Below are 15,708 nucleotides of genomic sequence, written 5' to 3' on the forward strand. Positions count from 1 at the left end.
CAGGGGCCCTGTAGCTGGCACGGGGAGGCCTCTCCCGGGACGAGCGTTGGGTGAGATTGCGACACGGTCCTCCAGGCACTTTCCTGATCCCACACACCGGTGCCGTGACACAGTCACAGAGCCAAGCGCGTCACAGAGAATGGGCTCTTTGGGACTGATCTAGACAGTTAAGACTATTTCGCTGTTTCATGTTGTATTTAATCTTTCATTATGCCATTTTGTTATCACTTTCTATCTTTTTTAAGAAAGCTTTTTAAAAATATATTTATTTTCATCTATTTGAAAGGCAGAGCCATAGAAGCAGAGAGAGAGAGACAGAGAAAGGGAGATCCTCCACCCCCTGACTCATGCCCCAGTGGCCCCACGGCCAGGGCTGGGCCAGGCTGGAGCCAGGAGCTCCATCTGCCCTCCCAAGCCCGTCGCCGTCCCCTGCTGCCTCCTGGCACGTGAGCAGGGAGCTGGATCGGAAGCCGAGACCGGCAGCAGCCCAGGCGCGGCTCACCGCTGCAGAAGACCTGCCCCTCACTTAGCATCTTTGATTTGTTGAAAAGACGGGTTAGGGAGCTGGCTTCATTTCTCCTGCTTCAGGGCCCCTGCGCTGTCGGCCTGTGCGTGTGCAGCCATGAGGGGAAGTAGGCGTGGAAATGCTCCTCCAGTCCAGGGCCCCGGGCCGCCGCCCGGCCCCGCGGGACCTGGTGCTGACCCAGGTGCCGGGCTGCCCCGTGGTTTCTGAGGGAAGTGAACTCAGACTCAGGTACTGGCGGTCTCTCCGGGGGCAGCTCCTCCGGACAGAGCCCGCGGGCACTTCGCTCTGCTCCGTCTGTGTGGACATGACCTCTGGGACCACGTCCTGGGCGGCGGCGGTGTCCACCACCGCGGTGTCCACCTCTTCTCAGGTGCCCTGTCGGCTGAGCAGCGCCCTCAGCCTGAGCCCAGGCCTCTGCGGAGGGGGCTCTCGCTCTCTCCCCCGACCCCCAGCCCCCTGCCTCTGGCTGCTTTGCTCTGACCTAGGTCGTGTCCCCCAGTTTTGCCGCCGCTGTGTCTGTGTTCCGCTTGGCCCTGGCTCAGGCGTCACTGTATTCGGCTCTTAGGACTCATGGTTGGGTGACTGGTTGTTTGTCCATTCTTAGAGTCTCAGCCAGAGCTGCTGCTTCTTTTTCTTCTTTTTTTAAAAAAATGTATTTACTTATTTGAAAGGCAAAGTTACAGAGGCAGAGGGAGAGAGAGAGAGAGGTCTTCCATCTGCTGGTCTGTCCCCAAATGGTTGCAATGGCCAGAGCTGGGCCGATCTGAAGCCAGGAGCCAGGAGCTTCTTCCAGGTCTCCCACACGGGTACAGGGGCTCAAGGACTTGGGCCATCCTCCACTGCTTACCCAGGCCACAGCAGAGAGCTGGGTGGGAAGTGGAGCAGCCGGGACTCGAACTGGCACCCACATGAGATGCCAGCACTGCAGGCGGCAGCTTTGCCCGCTGTGCCACAGAGTCAGCCCCTAGACTTTCTTCAGATGCCATTTCTCTCCATTTGTTTTGGTTTCTTTTGGAACTTGTGATGTAAGACATACTTATTATTTTTGTTAAACTTCATTATTGATCTGGAGAAAGCTCCCACCCTCTGATTCACTTCTCAGACGCCCACAGCAGCTGGTGCCGGAAGCTGGAGCCTGCATGGAGACCCAGCTGGCGGAGCCACCGCCTGCTGCCTCCCGTGCACATCAGCAGGACGCGGGGCCCCAGCCTCGCTTCAGAGTGGTGCCAGGTGCCCCCCGGGTTGCCTCCTGTGCGCGTGTCTGCGAGCCCTGAGGACGTCTCCCTCTCTGCTCAGGGCTGCCCAGAGCCACTGCTGCCTGTGTCTTGACCACAGCGTCCAGCTCATGATTCCATTCCTTCTGTCGGATGTGCGGTTCTGTTCTTTTCCTTGTTTCCGGAAGTGTATGTTTAACATTTACTTGTGTCTTTTCTTGTTCATGCTTTCATTTCTTTCTGGGTTTTTCCCTTAAGGTTTATTTATTTGAAAGGCAGCATGACAGAAGGAGAGACAACGAGGTCTTCCATCCGCTGGGTCACTCCCCAGATGGCTGCAACGGCCAGAGCTGCGCCAGGCCGAACCCAGGAGCCAGGAACGCAAACTCCATCTGGGTGTCCCACGTGGGTGCCAGGGGCCCGAGTATTGGAGCCAGCGCCTCTGCCTCCCAGGGCGCACACTAGCAGAGCTGGGTTGGCAACGTGCCGGCACGCGGCCACTGCCGTGTGGGCCGTGGCGTCCAGGCGGCGGGTCAGCCCTCCCTGACGCGGGCTGCAAGCCCTCTCCTTGTCCCGAGGAAGCTTGCAGCTCACTCCTCACGTTTACACTTCCCGGTTCCTGCCCACCGTAGGGCAGGGGCCGTGCCTGCTTCCCTGGAGGCCTGTGTGCATCAGCCCCATGTGGCCCGCTCCGGTTCCTCTCAGGCGGCTGGCAGCGGCTCCTGGCACGTGCATCAGTCTCCACTCGGGCTTCTGGTGTGTCCACGCGGCCCTGCAGGTGCTCACAGGGCCTGCGCATTGGGCGGTACCGCAGCACCTTGAGAGTCCCCCCCCCCCCACGAGAAGCTCCCCTGAAGGCTCGTGAGGCCTCACAGCCCATGAATGCGGGGAGGGTGCTGGCCGGGAGGGCAGGGCCAGCGAGGCCAGCGCCGGATCCATCGTGGACGGGCTGACAGCTGCGCACCTGCTCTCTGATGGCGTCAGTGGAGCACCTGGCGTGGGCAGCCAGGGCCCTGACCAGACACACCGTTCCCCGCGCACTTCCTGTTCTGCCCTCCGGGCCGAGCCGAGTGGGGGCGCGTGTCCACTCTGGCCAGCCGGTTGTTCCTGCCAGGCGGTCGGCAGGGACGCTTCAGCAACCCAGCCACTCCTGTTGCTGTTTCGTGAGAGCACGTCTCTGGTTGTCAAGGGCTTCTGGGACATCTAAGAGTTCCAGGGCGGAGGGTCTCTGAGAGCTTTCTTTACTTTGTGTTCAGAGTTCAGTCCTGAGCAGGACGAACTGGACGCGGCTGGGAGACTCGACCCTGTGAGCTGAACTCCGGAGCGCCTGTGCCGTAACATCCGGCTGTGCACGGGAGGGGACAGTGACCCAGAGCACACGGGGGGGGGGGGGCGCCAGCAGAGCGCAGGCGTGGAGGGAGCGCTTCCATCCCCTGGTCCACGGCCCAAGTTTCCAGGCTGACGCCAGGAACCCAGAGCTCCGTCTCGTCTCCAACATGGCGGCAGGGGCCCAAGCACCGGGCCGGCGCCTCCCTACCAGGATGCACTAGCAGGGTCAAACGGGGGCCAGGCACTCCCAGCTGGCGTGCAGGCGTCCTGAGCCGTGGCCTCACCCACTTTGCCACAGTGCCTGCCCCCACCGTGCGGACTGGGGTTGGCCGCGTGGATGAGCCCACCGAGCTGCAGCAGCCCGCTGGGGTTTTAACCCATCTCATGGCTTTTCTAAAACTTAGCGATTTGTTTTTGTTTTTACCTTTGGTGTGACACTGTGGGGCGCTGTTCAGGGCTCTCCTGCTGCTGTGCCACCGCCCCCACCCCTCGGAGAGCGCTCACGCCTCTGGGGACCCACGCTCAGTGCCGCGCCACAGCCCCCACCCCTCGGAGCCCACGCTCGCTGGCTGGTGCCCCCACTCCTCCCCAGTGTGCTTTCTACCTGTGTGGAGCGCCGATGACGTGGGGCCACCCTCCGTGTGGCTGTGTCACTGCGTTGCCACGTGTTGAGCGGGGAGCCGTCTGCGCTGGGACACGCCTGGTTCCGGTTCTCTGAGGGGTTGCCAGCTCACGTGGGAGTTCTGTGTGTAGCTTATGAAGGGGCACCCCCGGCAGGGCACCGGGCTCCTCTGCCCGCGTCTGGTCTTGGGAAACCACTCGCATTCTCTGACATTTAGGTCCATTCTGTTGATTGTTTTTTATTCGTTTGAAAGGCAGAGACCTTTGTCCACTGGTCACCCCCGCCCTCTGCACACTGCCCAGTGCTGCCAGGGCTGAGCCACACCAAAGCCAGCATGGTCACCTGTGGTGCCGGCATCCTTTATGGGCACTGGTTCAGGTCCCAGCTGCTCCACTTCCCAATCAGCTCCCTGCTAATGTGCCCGGGAAAGCAGTGGAAGATGCCCAGGTCCTTGGGCCCTGCACCCATGCAGGAGACCCCGATGAAGCTCCTGGCTTCGGCCTGGCCCAGCCCCAGCCGTTGCAGCCTTTGGGGGAGGGAACCAGTGGATGGGCGCTCTCGCTCTCGCTCTCGCTCTCTAACTCCCTTTCAAATAAGTCTTGCAAAAAGGTAGAGTAGGGACTGACACCCAGGCCCTCTGATGGGGGACTTGGGGTTGAAGCAGGCACCACCCACTTCATTGTCACTCCTGGTGTCAGATCCTAGCCATTTGCAGGTCTGATAGCATTTAAATTCAGGTGTTAGAGGGGCTGGCGCCGTGGCTCACTTGGTTAATTCTCCACCTGTGGCACTGGCATCCCATATTGGCGCCGGGTTCTAGTCCCGGCTGCTCCTCTTGCAGTCCAGCCCTCTGCTGTGGCCCGGGAAGGCAGTGGAGGATGGCCCAGGTGCTTGGGCCCTGCACTCGTGTGGGAGACCAGGAGAAGCACCTGGCTCCTGGCTTCAGATCGGCGCAGCGCCGGCCGTAGCGGCCATTTGGGGAGTGAACCAGCGGACGGAAGACCTTTCTCTGCCTCTCTCTTCTCTCACTGTCTATAACTCTGTCAAATAACGTTTAAAAAAATAAAAATAGATGCAGCTAAGGAACACAAGCTCATTCCCAAATCTTGCCCCTCCTGTCTCTGTGTCTTCTGGAAAACGCTGCCCTTTGCTCTGGGCCTCCCAGGACAGCTAACCCCAGGGAGCGAGTCCGTGCAGGGAGCAGCGGTCCCCGCTGTCCACGGGGCTCCTGCGGCGTGGCAGGTGTCCGTTCTACCACCCAAAAGCTCCCTGGGGGCCGTGCTGTGGTGCCGGCACCTGATGTGGGCACAGTTCGGGTCCCAGATGCTGTACCTGCCATCCAGCTGCCTGTGGGTGTGCCCTGGAGGGTGGCAGAGGACGGCCCAGGTCCTTGGGCCCCTGTACCTGAGTGGGAGGCCTGACTTCTGGCTTCAGCCTGGCTCAGCCCTGGCCATCACTATTTTGGGGTGGGCCGGTGGATGGAGGAACTCTGCCTCTGCCTCTGCCTCTCCTCTGTAATTCTTTAAAAAACAAAAACAACACCTCACTGGGGCCTGATGGCCAGTGTCTTACAGTTGGCTTGGAGGTGGATGGGCAGGGTTTCGGGGGACTTCGTCCGTCACTGAGGGAGCCCAGCACTTCCCAGATGAACTTCTGGGTTTGCGTGCTTCTGCTGCTTCCCTGTGCTGCAGGGAGGGCGCACTGGCCCCTCGGGCCCCAGGGTGGACGCGAAGCCTGTGGGGCGGTGGCCGCGGGAGGTGCGGGCCTGAGTCAGCCTCTCAGCCGCGCTCTCCCAGGCCCTCCTCTCCGTGAGAGAAGAGCCTCGTTCTGAGTGAGAGGTGCACACGCTGAGAGCAACCCTCTCCCTGATCTCGTTCCAGGGCGGCCGCCGCCGCATCCCCCTCTCCCGGCCCCTGGGACCTGGCCCCCCCGAGAGGCGCCCGAGCTGCCTGCGGCCTGGGGCTGGCCGCTGGGACAGGTGCAGCCCCGTCTCACGGCACAGGTAACCCCGTCCAGAAGTTGCTTCACGTGACGTTTGACCGATGGCTGCTGCGTTGCACTTTGTTTACAAATCTTCAGAAAATAATAAGCCGCGTGGGAAAGGCCTCCGGCGTTCCGCGTCCGGCCCAGTTTGCAGGAGCACTTTAAGGTGTTTCCTGCTGATTTTAAAATCACAAATTATAGTGTGCAGTGTTATATCGTAGCTTTCTCCACCTGCTATTCTTTTTTTAAAGAATTGATTTTATGTATTTGAATGACAGAGGGAGAGAGAGATTTTCCAGGAGTGGAGCAGGTGGCACTCAAACTGGTGCCCCAGTACAGGACGCCGGCACCGGCACCGGCAGTGGCATAACCCACTGTGCCGCAGCACCAGCTTCCAAAATCTTTCCCACTAAGATGGGTTTTAAAAAGCTGCATCTAAGCCGGCGCCGCGGCTCACTAGGCTAATCCTCCGCCTCGCGGCGCCGGCACACCGGGTTCTAGTCCCGGTCGGGGCGCCGGATTCTGTCCTGGTTGCCCCTCTTCCAGGCCAGCCCTCTGCTGTGGCCCGGGAGTGCAGTGGAGGATGGCCCAAGTGCTTGGGCCCTGCACCCCATGGGAGACCAGGAGAAGCACCTGGCTCCTGGCTCCTGCCATCGGATCAGCGCGGTGCACCAGCCGCAGCGTGCCGGCCGCGGCGGCCATTGGAGGGTGAACCAACGGCAAAGGAAGACCTTTCTCTCTATCTCTCTCTCTCTCACTGTCCACTCTGCCTGTCCAAAAAAAAAAAAAAAAAAAAAAAAAAGCTGCATCTAATTTTAGATGTTCTTATACCTGGGTGGGTGGCACGGCGCTGTCAGCTAAGCTGCCACTTGTGACACCGGCGTCCGCGTGGGCACCAGTTCAAGTCCCAGCTGCTCCGCTTGCGATCCAGCCCCTGCTGATGCCCCTGGGAAAGCAGTGGAAGACGCCCAGGTGCTTGGGCCCTGCCTCTCAGTGGGAGACCCCGATGGAGCTCCAGACTCCAGGCTTCAGCCCGGCCCTGGTCATTACGGCATTCGGGGCGTGAACCAGCAGAGGGGAGTCTTCACCTGCGTCTCCCGCTCTCTCTGCCATTCTGTCTTCCGGGAAGTTTCTTGCACCTGTAGTCGTGGTAAATGTCCGTTGGCCATTTCTTTCCTCCCTTCGTGGGTCACGGTGCACGCGTGTTCCTTGCCGGCTGTGCCGCTGCTGGCTTTGTTCACCCAGGAAGGCGGCTGCTGCCTTGTGTCTGGGACCTGCCCAGACTTACCATTCAGTCCCCAGGGGACATTCCAGTGTCACGGACGTGGCCTCTGCTGGGAGGTCTGCCTAACCAGATCTGGAGGGCTGGTCGGTCACTCTAGCCATTTCCTCCCTGCGACGGACGGCCTGTGGCACGTGGCTGGGGGTTCCTGTCCCTCACCCCAGGCCAGGCTGTCACCCTCAGCGGCGCCCACCTGGGCATCCACCCAGGCCAGTGCTCTGCCGACTCAGGTACTGGGTGCTGGACGCAGGGTCTGCCTGGGGGCCCTACGCCGTTCCCAGAAGTTCTCTGTCCCTGGGCCGCGTCCACGCTGCCTTACCTGCCAGAGCCTGGGGAAGCATTCCGCTGTCTTGCGGCACGCGTGGCCCCTTACAGGACGGCCGTGGCTGTGCTCACAGGGTGGCAGCACGCGTGGCCCTTTACAGGACGGCCGTGGCTGTGCTCACAGGGTGGCAGCACGCGTGGCCCCGTTTCCGCGCTCACAGATGGCCGTGGCTGCACTTTGTATTTATTCTTGACGGGGTGGAGTTTGACTTAGAGAGCGACCTCCCATCCGCTGGTTCTCTCACCCGCTGCCTACAGGGACCAGGGCTGAGTGAGGCCCACAGCCAGGAGCTGGAAATTCATCGGGGTCCCGCGTGGGCCGTCACTGCTGCCTCCCGGGTGTGTGTTAGCAGGGGCTGGCGGCAGGAGCAGGCGGGGAAGACCCCGTGTTGTGGTCACCGGGCTGAACGCAAGTCCTGTGGGTGGGGCTCGTCGGCTTGCTGGTTTCTGTTGTAGACGTGCAGACTTCCAGCTCCAGGTTAGGACTGGCCGTTTCATGAAAGGCTGGAGGGCAAACGTTTGAGGCTGTAAGAGCCACACGGGGGCCAGCACTGTGGAGTCATGGGAGGGCCGCCACCTGCAGCACCAGCATCCCACATGGGCGCCAGCTGGAGTCCCGGCTGCTCCACTTCTGGTCCAGCTCCCTGCCATGGCCTGGGAAAGCAGTGGAAGATGCCCAAGTGCTTGGACCCTGCACCCATGTGGGAGACCCAGAAGAAGCCCCTGGCTCCTGGCTTCAGGTCGGCTGAGCTCTGGCCATTGTGGCCATCTGGGGAGTGAACCAGCGGATGGGAGACCTCTCTCTGTGTCTCTCCCTCTCTCTCTGTAGCTCTGCCTTTAAAATAATAAATATTTTATGTAAATAAATAGACAGATACATTAAAAAAAAACAATTTTTTTGTCCATGGAGCTTCTGTTTGTGTGTGTCACAGCCCTGCTGGGTGTTCTCACCACGCTGGTGCCAGCTGAGGTTGTCAGTACAATGAAACCGAACTGGCGGGGCCAGAGCAGATTTTTCTGCCATTTTTGTAGGTCTTTGAGCTGCGTGCCACATCGGGGCTGTCGCTCCACACTCGTTCACCTGCCGGTGAGGTTCTTGCGATCTTCCCAGCTCTGTGATCAGTGATTTCACATTCGCCAGGGTGGCCACGCTTCACCGTCACGGTTAGAAACCTGACAAGGACTGCGGAGCGCGGCCTAACAGCGACCTGGCGTTTGCCTCTTTTCTCTTGAGAGCATCGGCAGGATGTTCACGCACAGCATCGTAGTGGCGTGGAAAGATGGCAGAAATAGATAAATAAAATGAAAAAGGGCCACACGGTGTCCGCCGTGAGAGCTGAGCTCCGTGCAGGGCGCAGGTGTGTCTCGGGACAACTGGGTCCCTGAAATACTCTCCTTTGTTTCTATGCAGTTTGTTAGATTTATTTATTCATTCACTTGAAAGGCAGAGCGAGCTTCCGCCCGCTGGGTCACCCCGCAGATGACCTCAGCACTGGGTCTGGGCAAGACGGAAGCCAGGTGCGTCCTCGGGCGGGGCCCAGCACTGGGGCCATCTTCTGCCGCCGTTCCAGGCCGTAGCAGGAGCTGGGTCAGCACCTGGGCTCTGGGACAGGATGCGGGTGTTGTGAGCTTGACCCGCTGTGCCACAGCGCCGGCTGCCTCAGCACAACACGGCTTCCAGAAAACATCGAGACTTCTGGCAGTTGCCTTATTTTATCTTACTTCACGATTTGTTAACTTGAAAGGCAGAGGGGCAGGGGCGGGGGCGGGGGCGAGGGCGAGACAGATCCTCCAGCCGCTGGTTCACGCCCCCATGGCCACAGCAGTCAGGGCTGGGCCAGGGCAGAGCGGGAGCCGGGACCTCCGTCGGGTCTCCCACATGGGCGGCAGGGACCCAGGGGCTGGGCTTCCCGTGCTACTTTTCCAGGTGCCCCAGAGGGAGCAGGATGGGAAGTGAGCAGCTGGGACCTGACCAGTGCTCTGACGAGGGGTGCTGGCGGCACAGAGGCAGCTCGGCCGAGACACAGCCCGGCTGCCCCGGCTCCCCTGGCTGCCCCTGCTCCCCCTGCTCCCCTGGCTGCCCCTGCTCCCCCTGCTCCCCCTGCTCCCCCGGCTCCCCCTGCTCCCCCGGCTCCCCCAGCTCCCCTGCTCCCCCTGCTCCCCCTGCTCCTCTGCCTCCCCCGGCTGCCCCGGCTCCCCCTGCTCCCCCTGCTCCCCCTGCTCCTCTGCCTCCCCCACCTCCCCCTGCTCCCCCTGCTCCCCCCTCCCCCGGCTCCCCCGGCTCCCCCCAGCTCCCCCTGCTCCCCCGGCTCCCCCTGCTCCCCTGCTCCCCCTGCTCCCAGCTCCCCCCCCGCTCCCCCTGCTCCCCCAGCTCCCCCCCTCCCCCTGCTCCCCTGGCTGCCCCTGCTCCCCCTGCTCCCCCTGCTCCCCTGCTCCCCTGCCTCCCCCTGCTCCCCCGCCTCTCCCAGCTCCCCCTGCTCCCCCTGCTCCCCTGCCTCCCCCTGCTCCCCCGCCTCTCCCAGCTCCCCCTGCTCCCCCGGCTCCCCTGGCTGCCCCTGCTCCCCTGCCTCCCCCTGCTCCCCCACCTCCCCCAGCTCCCCCTGCTCCCCCTGCTCCCCCTGCTCCCCCGCCTCCCCCTGCTCCCCCTGCTCCCCCTGCTCCCCTGCTCCCCCGCCTCCCCCTGCTCCCCCTGCTCCCCCGCCTCCCCCTGCTCCCCCTGCTCCCCTGCCTCCCCCTGCTCCCCCTGCTCCCCTGCCTCCCCCTGCTCCCCCTGCTCCCCCGCCTCCTCCTGCTCCCCCTGCTCCCCCTGCTCCCCTGCTCCCCTGCTCCCCTGCCTCCCCCTGCTCCCCCTGCTCCCCTGCCTCCCCCTGCTCCCCCTGCTCCCCCTGCTCCCCCGCCTCCTCCTGCTCCCCCTGCTCCCCTGCTCCCCCTGCTCCCCCGGCTCCCCCTGCTCCCCTGCCTCCCCCTGCTCCCCCTGCTCCCCCTGCTCCCCCGCCTCCTCCTGCTCCCCCTGCTCTCCCGGCTCCCCCGGCTCCCCCGGCTCCCCCTGCTCCCCTGCCTCCCCCTGCTCCCCCTGCTCCCCTGCCTCCCCCTGCTCCCCCGGCTCCCCCGGCTCCCCCCAGCTCCCCCTGCTCCCCTGCCTCCCCCTGCTCCCCCTGCTCCCCTGCCTCCCCCTGCTCCCCCGGCTCCCCCGGCTCCCCCCAGCTCCCCCTGCTCCCCTGCCTCCTCCTGCTCCCCCTGCTCCCCCTGCTCCCCCTGCTGCCCCGGCTGCCCCGGCTGCTTCTTCCAGCCTCTGCTTCGTGCCCTCAGGTCGCTGTCCCCAGTGTCTGTTGCTGCTTTGGTTTGAGATTTATTTCCGTACTGACTTCTGGCGGCCGAGTGGCAGAGGGAGAGAGGTCTTCCGTCCGCTGCTCACCCCCCCCCCCCCCGTGGCTGCAACAGCCAGAGTGGGCCCAGGCCGAAGCCAGGAGCCTGGAGCTCCATCGGGGTCTCCCACGTGGGTGCAGGGCCCCAAGCAGCCGTCTCCCGCTGCTGTCCCAGGCCACAGCAGGGAGCTGGGTGGGAAGTGGAGCGGCCAGCACTGGCACCAGGGCTCCAGTGGGGATGCTGGCCTCGCACACCGACGCTGCCTCTGCTCGCGAGCCGGGAGTGCGGGCGGGGCCCCACACTCAGGCCCTCCTCAGGCAGGGCTCGCACCTGGCCTGACCATTCTGCTGCTGCCGAGTGGACTCTGCTTGGTGCACGGGCGTGCGGCGCTCCCTGCATCCTCTGTGTGCTGGGGAAGCTGCACCTGGGCTGCAGGCCCTCCCCCTCAGGACCCCTCCCTCCCTGGACCCACTCAGGACCCCTCCCTCCCTGGACCCACTCAGGACCCCTCCCTCGCGGACCCCCTCAGGACCCCTCCCTCGCAGACCCCCTCAGGACCCCTCCCTCCCTGGACCCTCTCAGGACCCCTCCCTCCCTGGACCCTCTCAGGACCCCTCCCTCCCTGGACCCACTCAGGACCCCTCCCTCGCGGACCCCCTCATGACCCCTCCCTCCCTGGACCCCCTCAGGACCCCTCCCTCGCGGACACCCTCAGGACCCCTCCCTCCCTGGACCCACTCAGGACCCCTCCCTCGCGGACCCCCTCATGACCCCTCCCTCACAGACCCCCTCAGGACCCCTCCCTCCCTGGACCCACTCAGGACCCCTCCCTCGCAGACCCCCTCAGGACCCCTCCCTCCCTGGACCCTCTCAGGACCCCTCCCTCCCTGGACCCACTCAGGACCCCTCCCTCCCTGGACCCCCTCAGGACCCCTCCCCCCGCTCCCTCAGGGCCCCTCCCCCCCGCCCCCTCAGGACCCCTCCCTCCCTGGACCCTCTCAGGACCCCTCCCTCCCTGGACCCCCTCAGGACCCCTCCCCCCCGCCCCCTCAGGGCCCCTCCCTCTCTGCACCTTCCCCCTCCTCTCAAGGATCCCATGCTCGTCTTTGTCGAATCTTCCAAGGCTGTGGGTGGGCTGAGGAGCCCTGGTGGGGGGCTCTGCAGGTGACCTGTGTCTCCGTGCAGCGGCAGCACACCGTCCCCGCGGCGACCTGCACAGCAGCCCAGCAGAAGGAGAACAGGGCCCCCCAGCGCCCCCAGGCTCAGGCAGCCCCTGAGGACAGAGTCTGCGCCACTCAGAGGTCGTCCTCGCTCGCCAGCAGCCCCCTGCAGGACACCTGGAAGTTGCTGGACCTGGGTTCCAGTCCTTCCAGCCTCACCTCCCTGGATGGCGCCGCGGCAGGTAGGAGAGCGTCTGCCCAGGCTGCGCCGCGCGGCTCCGGGCTGACCCGGGAAGCGGGCGGCTGCCTTCCTCAGCCTCTGCGCGGTGTCCGGGTCCTGTGTCGCCCGGGGAGAGCCCCCGTCACAGCCTGCTGGGTCTCACAGGCTGTCTTGGTTCAGAATGGGATCCCTGCGAGATCGAGGAGCGGCTGGGGTTGGATACGGATAGCCTGTGCCTCCAGGCCTGAGGAGGTCCTGGCCGTGTCCTGCTGTGCTGTCCACAGACCCGTGTGTCACTGGGTTACGTGTCTGGCACTCCAGCGCATCCGGCTGGCACCCTGGGGTTTTCAGGAACACGTGTTGGAAGGGCCCGCCGTGCTGGCGGGAGGGTCGGTGGAGGGCAGCTGGGGACACACGTGTGAGTGCAGGTGCAGCAATGGCCTTGGGTCTGTGTTGGTGCGTGGGGCGCCGCTGCCCTCAGTCACCCGCAGGGGACTGCAGGGGGGCACGGGCTCGCCTTGTGCAGCAAACCTCTTGTCGCGAGCAGCGTGGCGGGGATGGCCTCTGGGGGCACCTGTCCATCCTCCATTTGTCCTTCGTCTGCAAGCCTCACTCTGGCTTCCCCTCGACGCGCTGTCCGCTTGTGTGCCTTGTCAGTGTGTAGGGACTCAGTATAGACCATGGACATTAGGCCTTTTTAAGACAAATTACAGGCTGGCGCCGCGGCTCACTAGGCTAATCCTCCACCTTGTGGCGCCGGCACACCGGGTTCTAGTCCCGGTCGGGGCGCTAGATTCTGTCCCAGTTGCCCCTCTTCCAGGCCAGCTCTCTGCTGTGGCCAGGGAGTGCAGTGGAGGATGGCCCAAGTGCTTGGGCCCTGCACCCCATGGGAGACCAGGAGAAGCACCTGGCTCCTGCCTTCAGATCAGTGTGGTGTGTCGTCTGCAGCGCGCCAGCCGTGGCGGCCATTGGAGGGTGAACCAACAGCAAAGGAAGACCTTTTTGTCTCTCTCTCTCACTGTCCACTCTGCCTGTCAAACAAACAAAAAAACAAAAAAACCCACAACTTTGTTCTTTTGGGTCTTTCTCAAATTTCTCCAACACCCACGCAGGGCTTCAGAATGCGAACTCATTCAGGTGTCTCAGGGCCGGCCATGGCAGCCATTGGAGGGTGAACCAACGGCAAAGGAAGACCTTTCTCTCTGTCTCTCTCTCTCTTACTGTCCACTCTGTCAAAAAAAAAAAAAAAAAGACAAATTACAATGTTTTTGCTAATTTTTTAATCTTTTTACTTTTGTCTTGGTGATTTTCTCATGCACATGTATTTTTTTTTTTTTAAGATTTATTTGAAAATCAGAGCAACAGAGAGGGAGAGACAGAGAGAGAGAGAGAGAGTGAAAGAGAGATCTTCCAACTGCTGGTTCACTCCCCAAATGGCCACAGTGGCCTGCGCTGGGCCAGGAGCTCCATCCGGGTCTCCCACGCGGGTGCAGGGGCCCAAGGACCTGGGCCATCACTGCTGCTTTCCCACGTACTTTCTGGATCAGAAGCAGAGCAGTGGATGCTGGCGTGGCAGGCTCTGGCCCCGTGCCTCTTCTCTACTTGACTGGCTGTTGGTAGAAAATCCACGAGAGGGTCTGGCACTGTGGCACAGTGGCTTAATGCCCTGGCCTGCCATATGGGCACCGGTTTGAGACCCGGCTGCTCCACTTCCAATCCAGCTCTCTGCTACGGCCTGGGAAAGCAGTGGAAGATGACCCAAGTCCTTTGGCCCCTGCACCCGTGTGGGAGACCCAGAAGAAGCTCCTGGCTCCTGGCTTCAGGTCGGCGCAGCTCTGGCCATTGTAGCCAACTGGGGAGTGAACCAGCAGATGGAAGACCTCTCCCTCTCTCTCTCTCTCTCTCTCTCTCTATATATATATATATATATATACACACACACACATATATATATACACATATACATATATATACATATATATTATATATTATATATATATATATCTTCCTCACCTCTCTCTGTGTAACTCTGACTTTCAAATAAATAAATAAATCTTAAAAAAAAAAAAAAGAAAATCCATATGAGAAAGAAGCCAGAGACATTTTCCCATCTAGCAGAATTGTTTGGTTGGTTTTTAATGTATTTTTATCTCCTTAAAAGACAGAGTGACAGGAGGTGGGGGTGGGGGAGTAGAGATCTTCCATCCACAGATTTGTTCCCCAGACGATGCCCGCGCAGGCAGGCCTGGGCCAGGCTTCAGGCCATCCGGGTCTCCCCCGTGGGTGCAGGGGCCCAGGCACCTGGGCCATCTCCTGGGAGCGACAGCAGGGAGCCTCCGAGCAGGCCCGCTGACAGCAGCAGCAGCGTGACCACTGCGCCTCGGTGCCCAGCGCCCATTGTTTTCGGCAGGTTCAGCCTTGCCTGCCCTGGCCAGGGAAAGCCGGCGCACCCCCACCCTGCCCCGCCCCCGTGTCCTCCTCCTGCACACCTGCTGCCTGTGTCCCTCCTGCTCTCCCAGGAGCCAGGTGAGGTTGGGCACGCCCGCCCCAGCTGCTGCCTGCTGTGTGCCCTGCCCCTCGGGGCTGCCTTCGGCCCCTCCGAGGTCCACAGCCAGGGCCGGCCCCGCCGCCTTCCACCCCTGACCTTGGCCGTCTCACCGCTCTTCTTCTCTCCTGTCTCCCAGCTGCCGGAAAATGCAGTCTGAGTTTTTGCTTCTCTCTCTTTTTTCACTTTGGGTGACCAGCTGCCTTACGTCTGAATCCGTCCTCTCCCGGCCGCCGCCCGCCCTCCGGGCATCTGGGCCTGCAGCTTCCTGGGTCACTCAACTCACGTTTTGTTCTGTTTTTCAACTTAAATGGAATTTAAACATTTTTTTTTATTTGCAAGGCAGAGAGAGACAGATCTTCCATTTGCTGGTTTACTTGCCCAAATGCCCTCAACAGCCAGGGCCGGGCCGGGCCGGGCCGGGCCGGGCCGGGCCGGGAGCTGAGCACACGGCCCTGGCGTCCCATGGGGGTGGCAGGGCCCAGGCCGTCTCCTGCTGCTCCCAGTGCGTGCTCACGGCACGTTGGCATCGGGTGGAGCCGGGACTCCGTCCTGGGCACTTGGAAGTGGGTGGTGGGCGTCCCCGCTGCGTTTCATCCGTGCTTAGGACCCCACCTGCCCCGGGGTCTCTTCTGTCAGTCCTGCGTCCCGGCCACGCCGACTCTGATTCTCCCGAGAGAAGTGCGGTTCCCCCTGCAGTGGCCGCCTTACTGTGGCTGTCGGTTCTGGCTGTCTCTGGGGCACGTTTGTTAGTGTGTGTTCATGTTGTTGTTGTGTAACTTTTAGAAATTTGTTTATTTGAGAAAGAGAGAAACAGAGAGAGAGAGAGGAAGAGAGAGCGCCCATCGTAGGCTCACTCCTCAAATGCGACGGCAGCTGAGACGAGCCCAGGCGGATGGGACGAGCCCAGGAGCCAGGGCTGCGTCCAGGTTCCCAGGTGGGCGCAGGGCCCAAGGCCGCGCGTCTGCACCTTCTGCCGCCCAGGGGCATCAGCGGGGCGGGCTCAGGAGCTGGGGCGGGTGTGGACTGCAGCACCGTGAGGCCTGCCCCAGCTTCCTGTCTGGGGGTCCCCTTCCCTTGGCTGTGCAGGCTCCTGGGGCCGCCCCTCTGCCTGCCAGGTGCTTGCCCAAGGCTGCA

At 62.4% G+C, this 15,708-nt stretch overlaps 1 protein-coding gene across 18 annotated transcripts in view; it reads left to right on the forward strand.

Moving 5' to 3' along the window:
• Positions 1-15,708, forward strand: part of CCDC57 (coiled-coil domain containing 57) — an 80,409-nt gene that overhangs the window by 44,312 nt on the left and 20,389 nt on the right. For 14 of the 18 annotated variants that reach the window (XM_070060094.1, XM_070060104.1, XM_070060107.1 and 11 more), the window contains 2 exons: positions 5,572-5,693; positions 11,832-12,048. The exons of 1 other annotated variant lie outside the window; for it this stretch is intronic. In XM_070060094.1, the coding sequence (XP_069916195.1) occupies positions 5,572-5,693; positions 11,832-12,048 (339 nt within the window). Of the gene's footprint in view, positions 1-1,628; positions 4,065-5,571; positions 5,694-11,831; positions 12,049-15,708 lie in introns of those variants that run through there. 3 more of the 18 variants (XR_011383308.1, XR_011383309.1, XM_070060109.1) reach the window with 2 other exon arrangements.

This window comes from Oryctolagus cuniculus, chromosome 17 (assembly GCF_964237555.1).
Source record: "Oryctolagus cuniculus chromosome 17, mOryCun1.1, whole genome shotgun sequence".
In the NCBI taxonomy this organism is placed as follows: Eukaryota; Metazoa; Chordata; class Mammalia; order Lagomorpha; family Leporidae; genus Oryctolagus; species Oryctolagus cuniculus.